This window comes from Pyrgilauda ruficollis, unplaced genomic scaffold (assembly GCF_017590135.1).
Source record: "Pyrgilauda ruficollis isolate IOZ18807 unplaced genomic scaffold, ASM1759013v1 scaffold13, whole genome shotgun sequence".
Taxonomy (NCBI): domain Eukaryota; kingdom Metazoa; phylum Chordata; class Aves; order Passeriformes; family Passeridae; genus Pyrgilauda; species Pyrgilauda ruficollis.
Window position 1 is genome coordinate 7,833,847 of NW_024511432.1, and position 17,374 is coordinate 7,851,220.

The 17,374-nt window shown below is 36.5% G+C and overlaps 1 protein-coding gene across 1 annotated transcript in view; it reads right to left on the reverse strand.

Annotated features, from left to right (window-relative positions):
• Positions 1 to 3,263: 3,263 nt before the first annotated feature.
• Positions 3,264 to 17,374, reverse strand: part of SLC6A2 (solute carrier family 6 member 2) — a 59,058-nt gene continuing 44,947 nt past the window's right edge. The window contains 4 exon segments of the mRNA XM_041458760.1: positions 3,264 to 9,722; positions 11,267 to 11,338; positions 13,051 to 13,218; positions 15,218 to 15,318. Of these exon segments, the coding sequence (XP_041314694.1) occupies positions 9,699 to 9,722; positions 11,267 to 11,338; positions 13,051 to 13,218; positions 15,218 to 15,318 (365 nt within the window). The 3' untranslated portion in view covers positions 3,264 to 9,698.

Below are 17,374 nucleotides of genomic sequence, written 5' to 3' on the forward strand. Positions count from 1 at the left end.
TCAGTGGGGCCAAGCAAGAGGACAAGAAGAAATGGGCAGGAAATTGGGGACAGGAAATTGCACCTGAACACGACTGGATCTCCCTTTCCACCAGAGTCATTCTGAGTCAGCAGAATGTTTCCTGTCTGTAATTTTTTTCACTTTTACAAGTTAAAGAAATGGGTAAAAATATGGAATATCAATTACGATACTTTCAATTTAGCAATTGAATAGCTGCAGCTGTGATAATTTCTGGTCATGGTCGATGTCAAAATATCAAATTTCTTTAAAGATTTTCTTTCATGAGCACCACTGAATGATGCATCAAGCATCTCTTCTTTGAAAGGTGGAAGGTGGTAGAACTTTTCAGAAATTACCACTTTTTTTTTTTTTTTTTTTTTTTTTTTTTTTTTTTTTATATCCCCCTTTTTTTTTTTTTTTTTTGTTTTTTACTACCTACATGTGCTTTATTTTTTCTGTAGTGGTCTTTTTTTTTTTTTTTTTTTTTTTTTTTTTTTTTACTACCTACATGTGCTTTGTTTTTTCTGTAGTGGTTTGTGAAGGTTTTGTTAAAAGGTAATGAGTGAAACTACTTGACAATTTTGTTCTGTTTGTGAACTGTCATGCTCACATTGGTTAATATTGTTGTGAAGTGCTGCTTGCAGAAATTTATCTAGGCACAATAACATTCACGCTGATATTTGTGGGAAGCAAGTGCTTCTTTTTGATAGAACTGAACACACAATTCTGAACATTCATCTCATGAATTTATCAGAAATCATATTGTGTGTCAATTAGTTAAGACAACTTGAACTTCAAGTGTTCCCCAAGCCTGTCTTTGGAGAATTTGTGATTAGGGATCTAGAAAAGCAGTATTGACCAACATTACTCCCTGCTTGATTGTTTTCTGGCTTTGGCAGAGAGAAAGGAAATTAAAAAAATGGATTTTCACTTTAAAATGTTTCAGTGGCATGTTGGTTTTTTTCTGAGTCTCAGTAACTAAAAGTAATGAACCCCTGACACTGGTGCCTTCTGAAAATGTATGCAGTGTCATATTTTGGTTAAAGTCGATTTCTCTCTGTGTAAGTTGAGAACTAAATCTTTGCTCGAAGAAAAATCTATGGCTTGATCACACATTTTTACTTGAAATGACAGTAAATTTCACAATTTGATTGTAACATGACCCTGCAGAACATAATTAATGGGTGGTTGAACTTTGAGTCTGCTTGTGTGCATAAGGAGAAATCAAGACCAGCAGATGTCAAACTTTCCAGTTTGGTCCGATGTGGATTTATGTAATGTAGAACAGCTTTCATTAAAATGTGCAAATGTTTCCACACACATTTTGTAGATATCTAGGAAGAAAATTTTTGACTTATTTTAGTTCTTTTTTGCAAACCACAGGAAGGGGAGAAGCTGTTTAAGGAGTTTTAATAATTGTAGGAGTGAAGGGTTCTAATATCTGGCTTGTCAATGCCATTGCTCTGGCCTGTCCCAGATACTTCAAAACTTCATGAAGATTAGCAGAGTTATCACTGTTTTTACAGCTGAGGAAGGAGAGGGCCTTTCTGTTCTCTAGGAATTGCTTTTGATTTATTGCTGGAATTACACATTGGTGGATTATGCAAGTAGGCGTTTCTGGATCTCTTTCAATTCTAGCAGTTCACTCTTAGTTTTTAAAACTGGTTTCTTGTAGAACTCTTAGAAAGAGGTCCTTGTTACTTTAGTTACTACTTTTAAACACATCCTATCAGTTTTCCCTTCTTTCTCTTTGCTTGTACAAGAATGGAATATTTCAGGTTTTTGGCAGCATTGTTGATTTGTCTTATAATAAAAAAAGAACCAGATGTTTTCTAATTTTTCCAATCCATCAATTTTCTTTTCAAAGATAATTTTTGTTGTGCTTCTGCATTTTAAATTGTCTTAGGTTATAAATATTAGCCCAGGTAAGAAAGCAAATTGAAATTTCATGTTTACTTGTACGAATCTGAGATGCTGAAGAATCAGGGATGCTGACGCAGTTGTTGGATCTGCTGGTAGCATCCAGTACCTCATCTGCCTCTTGTGCTTTGGGTGTTGAAATATGGTGCTACTTAAATTCCTGCTTTTAGAGTAAATTAGGGAGCTATCAGAAGAGCTAACATAGGTATCCGAAAACAGATAGAAAACTTGGTTTCAATAATACTTCCAGGAGGACAGAATGATTCTGTTATTTTAAGTGAACCCTGTCTAGTTTTACTTCCATAATAATCTGTTAATGCGAGTTAATGAGTCCTAAAGACTTGCCAATTGACTAAAGCTTGGTTAAAGCAGTTGATGGGAGAATTAAGAGTAGTGGTAAAATTAAAATTTTCTAAACAGGCTGTTGTTGATTGGTGGAATAGATTCATTGTTTCAGAGAAATTTGTTTTGAAGTATCCTGAAATCATGCAATTTTTAATTGTTTTATTACTAATTTGTGGATTTAAGTGTTTGACATGATTAAAAACTGGCATATGAAAATTTTGTTATTCAGTCTTTCAGATGTATTAAAATAGTTTAAAGCATGCATTTCTTACTTGAAGGCAGTAGAGAAATATAAACAATTGAAGGCTGTGCCTTAATAATATTGAGACCTGCTTAAAGAAAAGAGCACCAAGGAAGGTCATTAGGTTCTGTATGTTCCAAGTATAAAATTTGTATGGAGACAAGTGAGATAGTCTAACTAAATGTACCTTTGGAAATAGTGCTTTTCATTATTGATGTGGAAATGTAAGAAATTGATCTGGAAATATAAGAAAGTGGTTTTAGTTCTAGTAAAAAAAGTTAAATAAAATAATTGTTACCCATTCTTCATTTATGTTGGGTTAAGGTCACTTTTTCCTGGCTGATCTGTAAATTAAGAATAGTGTGCTTATGGCTGTTACTACTTATGGCAAAATTAGCAAGACAGAAGGAATATCTTGTAAAAACGAGAACAATGTAGCCTTGGAGAATTAGGCTGTCTGTGATATGCATCATGGTTCATGTTCCTAGAAGGTCTTCATGTTTCCTTTCAATGTGTGGTTGGGAAAGCTTCCTTGCATTACTGTAATTATTTTGCTGAAAGGAGTTCAAATGTAGGAATTAATCTGCCCACTGCATCCACTGGACACCGAAAGGATGTGAACAATCTCCTGAAGGTTGAGATCTATGCAGGTTTCCAGCTTTTGGGATTTTGTTTTCAGCTGTCTGCCAAGCCAAGGACCAGCTGTCCCTGCGAAGCTTTGACTCCAATAGTATTGAACAAAAACCAAAAATTTCATTTCAGCTTTTAATTGACAGAAGTAAATTCTTGGTACATAATCCTTTTCTTTATACTCTTTATGTGCATATTTGTCAGATTTTATTTAAATAATTTTATACACAATATTGGGATAATCTGTTACATTAATGCACAGCTTAAAACAGTTCTTATTTACACTGATCACAGAAAGACAGAGGTATGAGGACAAATACTTTACATTCACCATCTTTATCAGCATTTTAAGTATAGTTAACCAGCACACATCACACACATCCATATCCATATTTATAAGAAATGTAGTTGTTTCTAATTATACACATGGGCATGTAGGTGTCTCCCTTTGAAAAAACCAAAAATTAATGAAAAAATTTGAAATGCCATTTCCCCAGATAACCAAAGACTTAAAAAAAAAAAAAAAGAAAAAAAAAAAGGCAAAATTCACCTGCAGATTGCACAATTAATGGAATCAGATGGAATCAGGCATGGAAACATGGTGGCTGTGTTTGGACACTTTTGGTCACTGGGGCACTTTGGAGAGTATTTTTATTAGTGGCAAGTTTTGAGCTCCTATGAAGACTTATTCCTGAAAAATGCAAATTGTTCTCTTGCTTTGGAAGTAGATCTACTGGACACTAACACATTTGGTTCAATGTTAAGTCATCTAACAACACAAAATTGCAGCCAAAAGATACTCTGGAATTTTTGGTTTTCTTTTAGAATATAAATTAAAAACACATGACTTCATTCCATGAGATTAAGGCAGCAATGGAGAATATTGTGCTACAATGTGCATTAGCTGTAGGTAATGTTCTATTCTCCTGTATCACATTTTTACATTTATAATCAAAGGCCAACATATTACTGAACTAGACTGGCTGACTACAAAATCTTATAATGAAGAGATAGGTCTTGTGTGATAACCTTGTTACATCAAAGTTGAATTTCTCGCCTTACAATATACATATATTCTATGAAAATTAAAAAAACTGGTAAAAATATTAAAATATTTCCTATACAGAGGTACCCTTATCTAAGTTAAACTCTAGTCACGGCTATAAAAAGGCATTAAAAATTAAGTAAAACACTGGTGTAAACCAAGTAAATGCTCACTGTAAAGCTTTTATTTGTAAGGCAAATCTTCATTAGACCTATTAGGATTTATTTTCAAAATGTATTGTTTGGAGGTTCTCCCTTTGTAACTGATATTGCCCATAGCAAAGGAGAGCTAAGTCTTGCAGAAAGGTTCACAGAGAGTGCAAGGTAAATTACAAATGCAGGTCACCTTCAAACTTAATGCCTCTTGGCAGTGACCAAGAAACAACATGACACCTTCAAAAGAAAGCCAGCTTAAGGCTTAGTAATTCTCTTAACTCACTGAATTTATTCTGTTTCCTTATAATGAAATTAGGCAGCTCATGTTTAGTACAGCAACTAAAGAAACATTTTAAGAAAGGAGGAAAGCAAAGCACATGGGTGACTCAATCTGGCTGTGAGTGCTTGGGCAGGAAAGGCCCCCTGTTCTTATGGGAATGAATGCAGTCATGGTTAATGTACACAAGGGTTAAACCTCTCCAGTTATCCCCTGCTCTTCCCAGCCACTCAGACCTAGAGACCTCCATGTCCTTCAAAGAGCACAATTTCACTGAGCACAATCATATCTGTGACACAGTCATAATCTGTGTCATTTATGTTCTTCTGGTGTCTTCAGTTCCTTGGCTGCTCCTGCTCCTCAGCCACACAGTGACTGCAATCTGTCTAAGCACATTCTGGTTTTTAATGGTGATGGAAACCAAGCAAATGCTGTACTTAAAAGTGACTGTATTACCCTGTTATGTTTTTACTGATTGAATGCTTTTATTGCCCATGTAGCTCTCTGTAGTAGTCTCTGATGAATTTAGATGCACATAAATTTGGTCTAAATTTGACCAGTACTGTACAAACTAATCATTTTCCACTGATTAGCTAGGTAAGCTCACAATCACCAACACAAATGTGGATATGAGTCAGAGGAAGGTAGATGAGAAAGTCTCCCAAGTAGTTCAGGGGTTTAATCTGAAACATCATGTTAGCCTTCACATTAAGAAAATTGGGTTCTTACATGAGGTGATCTGTGGACCACAAATATTCTTAGCATTGAGAAAATAAAGTGTGTTAGAACAAAAAATTCCTACTTTACTGCTCCAAGAGGCTCAGAGTTCACACAATTTCTGCAGGTAGGGCTATACATTGACCTCTGTTGAACTATAGCAGCTTTCTAATGTCTGGGTCCTTCAGGCTCATTTTAAAATGTTTTAACATGACACTGCAAATAAAATATTTTCAAGTCCCACCTCTTTTGAAATAGTTGAACTACAGTTTTAATTTGGTTCTTAGGAAAGAAGTTCTTAAACATTTGCCAATTCCTCATGAAATTTAGTGAAGCAGTCCAGGATATGAATGAAAGCTATCTACTCCCATAAAAGCAAGTATTTGCTAATCAATGCTGTATGAATTGAAAGAACTGCAAAAGAGACATTAACAGCAAAATCTTTGATGTGGCGTCCTACAACCTAACAGTACAAAATAAACTTAATTAGTATCAAAACAATAGCATGAGAAGTAAATGTATATACAAAGTGTTTGGGCTTGCCCCTTTTAAATAATAACACTTAAATGGCATTTTGCTGAGAAGAAATGACCAAGTACAGGAAATTTCCTCTGGGAAAAGTACATACAACACACATTGCACGTGCAGTCAGGGAACATGCACTGTAGTAACAGCCAAGTAATTCTCCTGCATTCTAAATTTAAAATATCGTGTTTGATCCTGGATATCCTGCAGAATCCCTCACTATGGTAGGGTGTCTTTCATGTGTTGCCAGGTGTATGTCTCAGGTCATAACTGAACACAAGAAGGACTGATAAAAAGATATTAGTCAAACAGGGGACTGATAAAAAGATATTGGTCAAACAGGGGCCCAATAATAAATAGTACTAGTGCTTTTTGGACTATTGCCTTGAAAGGCCGCTGTTTCTTCCAGAAATTTAAATCTGTGGAGTTTTAGTAATGTAGCATTAGAATAGTTCCAAGGATGTGAAGAATTATCTGGCTGAATGATGGTAGGGAAGGATGCAAAGAGAGAATGAAGGGTCTCTTTCCTTGGTCTTAACTAACTTTCTGTGGATTGATGAAACATTATGGATCACAGGCAGGTCTTTTTCACTGGTCAAAAGAAAGGTCAGAAGAGAGATACTGATATATGACAGCTGCTTCCTTTATCAGATTAAGAAAAGGTTTTTGAGGAAATATTTTATAGAACTGTCAAATGAGCTCTTTATCTGCTTCCCTGAACTCTTCCCATGGGCTTGTTACTCAAACAGCCAACATAATTAGCAAGCAGATGATTCTGGAACTTGTACCAAAAATTTTATTCTTTAAAAAGTGGGCTGCCTGCTCAGACAGAATATGCACACAATTCCATGGGGACATCTGGGAGAGTGGCATTCCCCAGAGAGGGTCTGCTCTTGAAACAGGTGCAGCTGAGGGAGAGGGTGAGCTGCTGGGCTGAAAAGCCAAGATAGAGTTAGGGAAAGACTTGCAGTTAAGTGACATGGTTGATAAAGACCTGACTGGGGGCTTTGGTCTTTTGTTTTTTAACTACAAATGTTTTAACTGAAGGGAGATGGGTTTCTTTGTGGCATTTGGTGTTTTCCATATTGAAAATGTACTTGGGGGCCCAAAGCAGGTGTGTAAGAGGAGGTGGGTGCCCATGCTATGGCTTCTTATTGGACTGTCTGTACCATATCACTGAGTGGAAGAAATGAACATAACCTGCTCTTTGCAGAAGTATTTGTTATTTGTATAGATGCTAGTTTGTGTCTAATGGCATCATTCATCATCCAAGAGGCATGAGGTAGTTCATCATCTTATTCTGTGGAGAATTGAAGACATTTGTCTCTAGGACAGAAGTCATATTATTTGGGGAGAGACTTTCTTTGGGCAACATCTTGAATTTAAAGTCTACCTATGCAGTCATGCACTGTGTATTGTCTTTTTCATTCAGGATAATTCTGGTAATAAGACCCTTACTTCCTTTGGTAAGACTTTTGTCTTCTGTATAGCTTGCAAGTTCTTTACCTAGAAAACCTCAGAAAAAGGTGGCAATAGTGCAATGTAGTCCTGAGCTATAAATACTACACTAAACCCAAGAAGTTATACAGTAACAGAAATAAAAATAATGCAGTAGGTAATTGCCTTGGGAGAACATATTAAAAATACAATCAAACCCAAAGACACTGGCTAAAGCTGATTTATTCCTTTGTATGGTAGCTTTGCTCCTATGTCAGAGCAGAGTGGTGAGGAAATGTAACTTTTCCTGCATGGGGTGGTGCTGATGGACTGTGTCACAGCTGAACATTGGTGGAGGTTTTTAGCATTTCCAATCGTGAACCAACCAACCAATGTGTAAAGTGACAACCTATTAAAGCTCCACATGAAACAGCCCCTAGAAGTTTCTAAACTTGATAATTACATCTATGCTAAGAAGCATGTGAGCCATGCCAGGACAGTGACTGAAGCAGCTGTATTGTTGAAAAATAGACTTTAAAACAATGAATTCTCATGAAGTTTGGCAAACAATAAAAATGAGATTAACTGAGAAGTTGGTGGGATTACTTTTTTGAAGCCTTCAACATATTTTCACTATTTAGCCTCTTGTGTAATTACAGCATTAGAACTGCAACATTTGGAATTCCTTTATTATTGAAATATATTTAATAACAGGGTTTAAGCAGATATTGGCCATCAGCTGAGCCAGGAAATAAGACTTCCTTTATAATTAGATGAAAGTATTCTTTGGGTTTAAATCCCTATTTAAATAAAACTGTTTGTCACAGAGACTCTTCAAGAGAAGGACAACACTTGATTCATTCTGAAGTATTGAATGTGTTGGAGGAAGAGAATGAATAAGGAGAGAAATTTTCCTTTCATTATTTTGAACCAAAATCAATGTTAAATAGAAAAAGCCCAAAAGCACTTGGCACTTTAGAACTTGGCTATTTTAAAAAAGAAAACAACTCAACAAGACTTGTTTTATAAATAAAAAAGGCCCATCTTTTTTAAAAAAGAGGAAGCACTACATACATTTAAAAGACAAGCTCAACTGAATGTATAGAGACAAAAAAAAAATCAGAGGTAATGTCCAGAGGTAAACTCTGGGTTGGATCCAGCAGAGAAGCTACTGCCTCTGAAAATTACTGTAGACCTGGAGATAAATAATTACAAGAACTAACTCAGAGCTACTGAATGTAGTGATCACTTGAAAGGTACTACAGTGACAAGTGACCACAGAATAAGAACAGCACCCAAATGCAGAGTTTTTTCTGTATCTTCTACTTTGCATAATACTACTAGAGAACAGAGCTGGAATAGGTTTAGAGTGCCAAAGTATACTTTAAAATTATTTAACAAAATCTTACTATGTTTTGGTAGGTGAATCCTGATTAAATTATAATATGTTCACAGCAGGGGAATAAAGCCAGATTGTTTTTTTGTGCCACTTGGTAATTATATAATTTTAAAATTATCCCTTCTAATGTATTTTACATTCTTTATTTGGAACAAAATACAACAAAAAGATTAAAGTCTGTCTGTTTGGATGTAACTTTCATGCTTAGCTGGAAAAGTCTGCAGGGTGTGGATCATATGATTCCATTCCAATTGTTGATATAAGGGAATATCTCTTTAATGAAGCACACTGTCATATTAAGCTGTGTTCTGCACTAGTAACTGAACAGGAATTTTCTTCCTGCTGCTCTTCAGCTTCAGTGTAATTAAGCTGGTCAGAAAATGGCATGAACATGTACAGCAAAGACAATGTTCTTCACCAAGAGAAGGAACTAAAACCACTGAAAATGAAGCACTGAGTCTTCACTTCAGAAGGGTGCAAACTCACATCCCGAAGGACAGTATGGCAAGAAAGCTAATGACATGAGGCCAAGGTTAAAATTGCTTTTTTGTCATAACTGAGGTGTACTCTTTCCTTAGATCTAAGAGTGCTCAGGTGTTGTTTTTTTAAAATAGGTTGTGGCATGAATATCTGAAGAAGTTATTACTGTCAGAAAAGTTTAATTCACTTCTTCACAATAAAAAAGCACTTAACTTATGCTGATTGTTCTTTTCCTCTGCTCCCCCCTCCTCCACTTCTGCCTATAGCAAAACTCACAAGTTTTGGTCATGTAGGGATCTCATGGCACCAAAGGATGCAAGAAAACTTAAATGAAGTCTTTAAAGATCATTTGAAGCCAAGTAATAGAAGGGAGGCATTGACAACAGAGAGCAGATGTCTTCCCTCACAGAGTCAGTAGATAAGCTCTGGGCCAGCCTGGTCCAAGCATCAGTGAGGGAGCTTTGAACTTGACTTTTCTGTATTCTCAGTTTAGCTGAACGTGGGCTTTGTCCTTGACCTGTTGGTTGTCATATTGTTAGCCAGTGTTGGAGCTGTAAGGAAACAGAAGTGTTAAATTACATAATTTATTGAAATTATGATCCTGACAGATGTTTTTTGACAAATCTGGAGTTACAAAGAGGTTTCAAAATAATGGATAGATTATCTGCTCTGTAACTAAATTTCTATGCAGTTCAGTTTGCAGTGAGAAATGTGCTGAATGTAAAGGCTACTTAGTCAGATCTCAATTCAGTTTTAAAATTCAGAACTGCCAGACATATATGGGAATAAAATATTTGTATTTGTTTGGTTACAGTAGGCAGTGTTTTGTTTGCAATCTTAAACATTGTGAACAAATCACTAAATCTGCTTTAGCACCAACAAAGACATCCCTACCTGTTCATTGAAGGTGGCAGCAAATTTAAATGCTCTCATATTTAGCATGGTTTGAGGTAACTTTGGTAGTTTACTTCTGAGGACAGCCTTTACTAATTTGTGAAATTAATTTGCTACAATTTGGTCATAGATTTGTGTTCAGAAGACCAGCACTGTGGAGTGGCTGTTTATAGCCCTTTCACACAGGAACATCTGCCCTGGAAACATTGAGTAACAGCAGAAACAGTAAATCATCTGACAACTGAAGGCAGAAGCAGAAGAAAGAGAAGGCAGGAAGAGGTGTTGTGCTATTTTATTCTTGGCCACATCAAATAAATTGTAGTCATGACACAGGAAGCCTATTTGTGCTTTCATTCTGCATCCCATAAATCTACACAGATGATTTCCTTTAAAAGCCAAAATTTACTTCAAACAATATCTTTCAGAATAAGCAAAAGCCAGATTTATTTTTTCAGTATCAACATACAAACCACCACTATAAAATCTGGGTCACATTTTGTGGAGGTGTGCATAATTCTAGTTGCTTTCAACTTTGAAGACAGAAAGTGGTCCAGCATGAATGCCGATAAGTGTAACAAACTTCACATTTGCATCCCTTTAATCTTTTACATAAAGGAGTTTATTTCAATAAGCTCATTTTATTTGCTAAAAGGAAAGCAGTATTTGGAAACCTATAGCATATTTTTCATGGCTTATGAAGTCTCCAGCAGTGTTTTCAATCAACCCTAGTCCTGTGGGGAAAGCCAATTCCACGTAACCTGGTACATCACTTCATGACATTATAGGTAAGCTCTGACACTGGATATTTTTTGCTGTTTACTATGTTTTGTGGGACATAACTGCAGTTTCAGAAACATGATTTCTGCTTGCTGTGCAGTAACTGAGTGACTGGCCATGATCTCTTGAAATGCACTTTATAGTTAGTAAATACCTTTGTTTCTTGGTAAAATATCACTGTATTCAAACACAACCTAAAACACCAGGTTCAGGGCTCTCCTTAGTCAAAGAAGGAAGGTCCCAAAAGCTTTCCAAAAGGGTTGATGCATGTGGTACTGAGCCTCCTGTGTCTTGTCATGCTGGCAGAAATAAAGAACTACAGACCTGCTAAAGCATCCAGCATGAGGAGATTGGTGCAAAGCTGTAGTTGTTGCTAAAGACAGGGTTGGTATCAGGAGAAGAAGCATGTGAAAGTTGTACTTACCTTAAACTGCCTGACATTTCCTTGGGCCACAAGTTGGTGCTCGTTTTCAGGTGTGATGCAGTAAGCTAGTCTCTAAACCAGACAGGAAGAAGAGGAAAAAGTCAGCCATATGAAGTGGGATTATGTTTGTAATCCCCAATCTATAGTGGGGAAGTAGCATGAACTTTATTTAAAATGGTAACTTAAATCTTTAATATCACTGCATCATGTGCCTTTGCTCAGTCACTGAGAGAATAAGCCTATCATAAGCCCTTGGGTGTTAGCCTTTAATATAAGAAGCAACAGTAGAAAGTTTATGCAAATACTAAGTCCAAATATTTAGCAAGTGCATATAGAAAAGAATATCAGGAACAAGTTGGTATCACAGGCCTTAGATGCCCTAAATTCGTGCTTTTCTGTTAGTGCTGTAAGAGGATTGGCCAGTCCCAGAGTGGGAGAGGAAGGAGGGACTGGTATTTCCCAGCTCATCTCCCTTGTCTACCCCATGTTGTGCCTTTGAGATCACATGTAGATTTTGGTTTATTAGGAACTTTCAACCAACTTAAGGAGTTACAATTAGATTAGGTTCATACCTTTCCCCATCCCTTAAAGAGCCTCAATTTGGGGCATCATATTGGAGCTAGTGACTTGGATGTCATGTATTATCCTTTTGCCACAATGCTCGTGGGGAAACTGAGGAGCTGCTCTTTGCAGGAGCACTAACAGACAAACCAGAACTTGCTAACAGTGCAGATGAATGAGAGAATGTGATTTTGGCCAAAGGTTTCTGCATCCCCCATCAGAAAACTTGAGCAAGAGGGCAAAAGCCTGATGGGCCAGTACAAATTATTCTTTGAGACTTAAATGCTCCTAGAAAATATGTTTGTAACCCTCCCCAGGATGGGGAAAACAGAGGGCTTATAGAATTTCTGGAAATGAGATCTAGATATTGTGCACAATATTGAGATGGTAGAGCTGATGAAAACAGGTCAGCTGAGGAGTTCCAGCTTTGGGGCCCCTTTCTGAGGTGAACATTACATTTGATTGCTGTAATGTTTCAGAAACAATTTCTTCCTCTAGGTTTGCTGGGTCAGTATGAGGGGGATGTGACCTCTCTATGTAAAGGTTGAGATTCTACTTTCTGCTTAATTCTGTGTGTGCTGTTGGTTCAGTCATTTGCCTAAGAGCATCAAAATCTTGCTACACCATTGTGTAAGTGTAGCTGTAGGAAAGGAGAGCAGCAGAACTAGGTGTAAGTCAGTGGGTCTAGATAAGGTTATAAAACTATGATGTGATGGGAAAAAACTCAGTGCTGTATAATGGTAAGGAGACTTCTGAGCACTGTTAGAGGTTTTAAGACTACAGATAATAGTGAGGATACATAGACAGTGAAGGTAAAGTTAATATGATGGTAATAATGATATGGCTAGTGAACCTCAATTATGTGCCATTTTGAACTGACAAATAAAGTACAGAACAGTTTGAAGACCATACCTCATAGCTGAATATGAAGATAGCATAGTTTGTACATTCTTTGTTCATAAACAAAAATCTAATATGATCAATTACATGCACAAAAAATAATTTTTTACAATTGTTATGGTGCTGTCTGGAAGACTAATTTCTGTCTAGAGACTCAAACAGAATGCAGTAATCCTACCTCAAACCACTGATCCACCTGACAGATGGATTTGAAAGGTCACTCATAAGTAATAAGTTTTGGGAGAGAAATAAACTGCCAACTTAGACCCAGCCATTTCATTTCACAGCAGCATTTCATGACATTTGATTAGTGTTCCACTTACTTCTTTAAAGGTCCCACGCACATTCATAAATTTATAGATGATATAGGCAGGCACAAGGATCATGGAGGATAATGCTATTCCCCAGCCAATGCGGTTTGCCCACAGAGGGAAGGTGTAGTCATCATAGGTCAGAGGTTTGAAATTTATTATGCTGACTATCACGACAAACTGGAGAAGAAAGTGTAAAATGAACCACAGTTTTAAGATGAAGAACCTTACTGAAACTGATTGCAGGTTTTCTATTAGGTAGTCACCCTAAAGTATATTTCAAACCAGCTTTATGATTTACCTTCAGCCAGTTTACTTTGTGCCTCTTACTGCTTAAGCTGTTGAAGTTCTTGATGTGTTTACTAGTATTAACAGCTCATTTTAGCTGCTGTGGACAAAGATTATTTGAAATTTTGGTGGGAAGATAGGTGATTGTCCACTACTGCCTCATTTAAACTAGTGTTTCAGATGTAGAAAAGGGATTCTGTCAAGAAAAAACTCTGCAAGATCTATTGTTTTTACTTTCTTTGTTTTCCAGGAATATTAGACTTCCTTTAGAAGATTTGTACCCATTTTTCAATGAGAGGCATAATGCAAACTGCAGTATGATACATGTACTGAGGAAAGGTAGAGCAGCTTTATAGCCTGGAAAACAAAGTTGTTTTTTGTTCCTGTGCTTCACTGTCCAGTGCCAGATGCAAGAAGGAAAGAGTGGTGTACCACCCTACTTCCGTCCTGTTAAATCCATGTGGGTTGTGAAACATGCAGCTATCCTTGATTTGGTTCTTTGGGGCTATATGTTTTGCTCCATATTTCCATTTCCAATTAAAATATTTTGAGCCTAGGGTTTCAAAGAGTACCCCAGGATAGTGTAGGTTAAAGGAAGATCATAGTGTAAAATCTGGTTAGAAAAATACTAATTCTGTTTTGTGATTTTGCTTGGGATTATGTTCATAGCTGCAGACAATATGGAGAAAGAGCTTCAAGAACTTCCAGATGGAAAAAAAGAAGTGTGCTTTGTGATGGCTGAGAGATGTGTTATTTACAGGTTTATTCTGACCCTTATGTTTTCAGGCTTTTCTAGGAAGGTTTTGAGGCTCTTTCACCAAGACATCTTAAACCACCTGAAGGTTAAACTGATGGGCTCTCCAGCTTGTTACTACACTCATAATAAAATGTAAATTTTCAACAGTCTCCTTGTGTGCAAAATCAAAGGATGCTTGCTCCAGCATTTTCCCATTCTGCTTGAGTCAGCCTGCTTGAAGTGCTGCGGGATATAGTTCCATACAAGTTCCTTTATAGAACTGTGTTTAAAAGGATAATTAATACAGGTTTGGTAGGTGCTTATGGACAAATTGGGGTCAAAGCTTTTATATTTAAAAAAATGTGGACCTGTTCTAAAAGCCCACCCAGTGTATATTTGCAATACCAGTAATGCTTTAAGATTGCACAGCTTTAATGCAAGTAATTGTCTCCTAAAATCATAATGAGGTCAAATTTCTGTATTATTATCCTGACCTTTTGATTTACAAATATGTATAGGAAGAGATTCCAATATAAAACTCGAGGTTAGTACTGAATCTAACCTTTACACAAAGCAATCAAACACACTTTGGGATTTTTTCCCTAATGCAATGGAACACTTGTTTTTTTCCAACAGACAGCTTACAAGGTGTATTCCATACAATTCTTCAGTGCTTCACACAGCTAGTTACATTTGTAGGTGTATACTAATTTTTCTATGGTGTCATTTCACAAACTGGGGATCCTGGTATCCTGCAATCGAAACTACATTCTTGCTAACACGATCTCTTGTCCCTGGCTAGCTTGTTTTCCCAAGGGGATGTTTGTGTTTAATATGCAGGGGTGCTGCAGGGACAAGGAGGGCACTGCCTAAGTGTTCCCTAAGATAAGCTGCCTTCTTAAAATCGTGCTAAAATGAAGGAACAGAAGAAGACCACAACCACCATCAGCTTCTCTCCCACAACTGAAATGTATTATACAAAATATAACCAGCATATAATTTCAAGGAGAGAAAAAAGAATTAAATCAGAGTGTCTTCTATTAATCCAAACAGTCTCTGGCACAGCAATAGGTATCTTGCTCTTGGTATCTATTGTATTTGTATCTATTGCAGCACTGGTATTCTTTTCATGATGCAATAATTATCAACACTTACCAATAAAAAAGCAGGACTGACAAACTTCCAGCACAGTCTCCAGTAGAGGCCTGGCTTGAAGCCCATCATTTGTTGGATGTCTTCACTGAACCTGTCCACACCTAGAATGGATGAGAATGGATGCAAGCATGAGACTGGCTTCAGTCTAAACTGATGAGATGCTGGCATACCCAAAATACCTTTTTCAGAAACCAGACATGAATGACTTTCAAATCAGAAGACATAAGAAGTAACGACATTAATCTCCTTTCAATGTCTAAATGCATCTTTGACATCACTAGATCTGTCTTAAATGCCTGTGAGCACTTAAGGCCTGTTGCAGACAGCAGCATTACCACTGAAAGGAGGCATTTCAAAAATGTCTTTAATTTAAGTTGTAAATAGGACACAATTTTAAAAATAGTTATGGATTATTGTAACCTAATTCCTCTGTTATTATGAGTACACTGCAGGAAAATATAAACCCTTACTCACACAAACTGCTTGCTGATAATGAGGTAGATTCATATGATTCTTAATTTATCAAAGGAGATTTCTTTGTTTCACTTAAAGACATACTTACTTTTCAGGATTCCATTGAACACCACAGAATGTTCTTTATTACAAATATAATTTCATATTTATGAATTTTTGCAGAAAACTCAGGCAATTCTTCTTCTGTTTATTGTAAATATATACAAAACTATACCACTTTAGAATGTGATGATTAACACTGATATCAAAGAGGAAAAAAAGTATCCTTCTCTGTTTTCTGTAAAAAGAAAACCATCTCTGACTTTACACCTTAGAGACATTGGCTCTGTGCATTCTGTCATGTCAGACTATTTGTTTATAATTTATTTTGCTCAATGTGTTCAGAAAGTTTACTTATAATCATGAACTTATAATCATGAATCATTACGTGAACAGCAGAAATGCAGCTTTTTTCCATGAATATTTGTTTATTAGAGAGCATGTATAGTTTTCCATAAAGATTACTTCTCTTTATGTGGATCAGTTCAGCACAATTTTTGTAATTTATTTTATGTAAATAATTGGGACAGCTTGAATTAGTCCATTGTACATAACAGGATGCAAAATATTTTCAGGGTGCGGAGATTTGAGTGTAAATGTCTCAAAACAATTTCCAGCCCCCAATATTATGTACAAGTGAAGAAAAATAGCCAAGAAGGATCTGCAAATGCTCTTTAAACTTAATCTGATTCTATTTGCAGTGCTTTCTGTGAACTTTAAAGTGACTGAATTTTAACTGCTATGAACACTGACTGAAATTTATCATTGTGGAGAAGGTCAAAGACAAGGTCTACATATATCAGAATTTTATTCATATATTTCCAGACTTGGAGGTCAGACAGTGCTTGGTGCTCAATTTCTGCTGAAAATGGGGGGTGAGTAGGCCATGCTCTCAGATTGTAATTTTCCACAATTTGGTTTTTCAAATAATTGTTCTAAGAATCAACCTTCAAGCAGAACACAGCCACAGCTACAGATGATGGTACCTGTAGGGCTTGGTTTCAGAGATACTTCAAATTTATTATCAGGAGCTGGTTAAATACCCAGAAATAGAATATTCACCAGAAAGATGATATCAGTGTTGCACATGAGGAAAACTGGTAACATCTTAGCAGTCATAACTGAGGTACATCTGCACAGTAAAGCAAATTAGCTCTCCTTTCTCCTACATACACAGTTGGCCTTTGCAAGAAGAAACTTCACAGGAAATGGTCATAGGTGCAATCTGAACTAAATTTCCTTGTTTTTAGTCTGTGCCAAAATGTCAATGCTTGCCTTTAGGCTGGCTTAATATTCAGCTAGGTCATTAAGGCAAGAGGGGTCTATCAGAAAAAAGAAGCAGACAAGATCATGCCAGATTTAATAAGTTTAAATAGCACCTGGGGCCGTAATAAGTTCTTTATAAAGCAACAGGTCATGCTGTGTCAGTAGAAACATCTGTCAGCTGCTCAAGAAAAATGAATAGATATTTTCCCAATTATGGTGAGGCTGCAGGAAGAAAGGAAAAAAATTATAAAGACAGAGGGTATAAACCAAAATTTGACTAACTTTGGCCTGGTTTGTGAACCACCACAAAGCTTAGCTACTGTAAAGTGCAGGAAATATTGTTTTAATAGTAGCAGAAAGTAACTTTCCTCTAGAAAG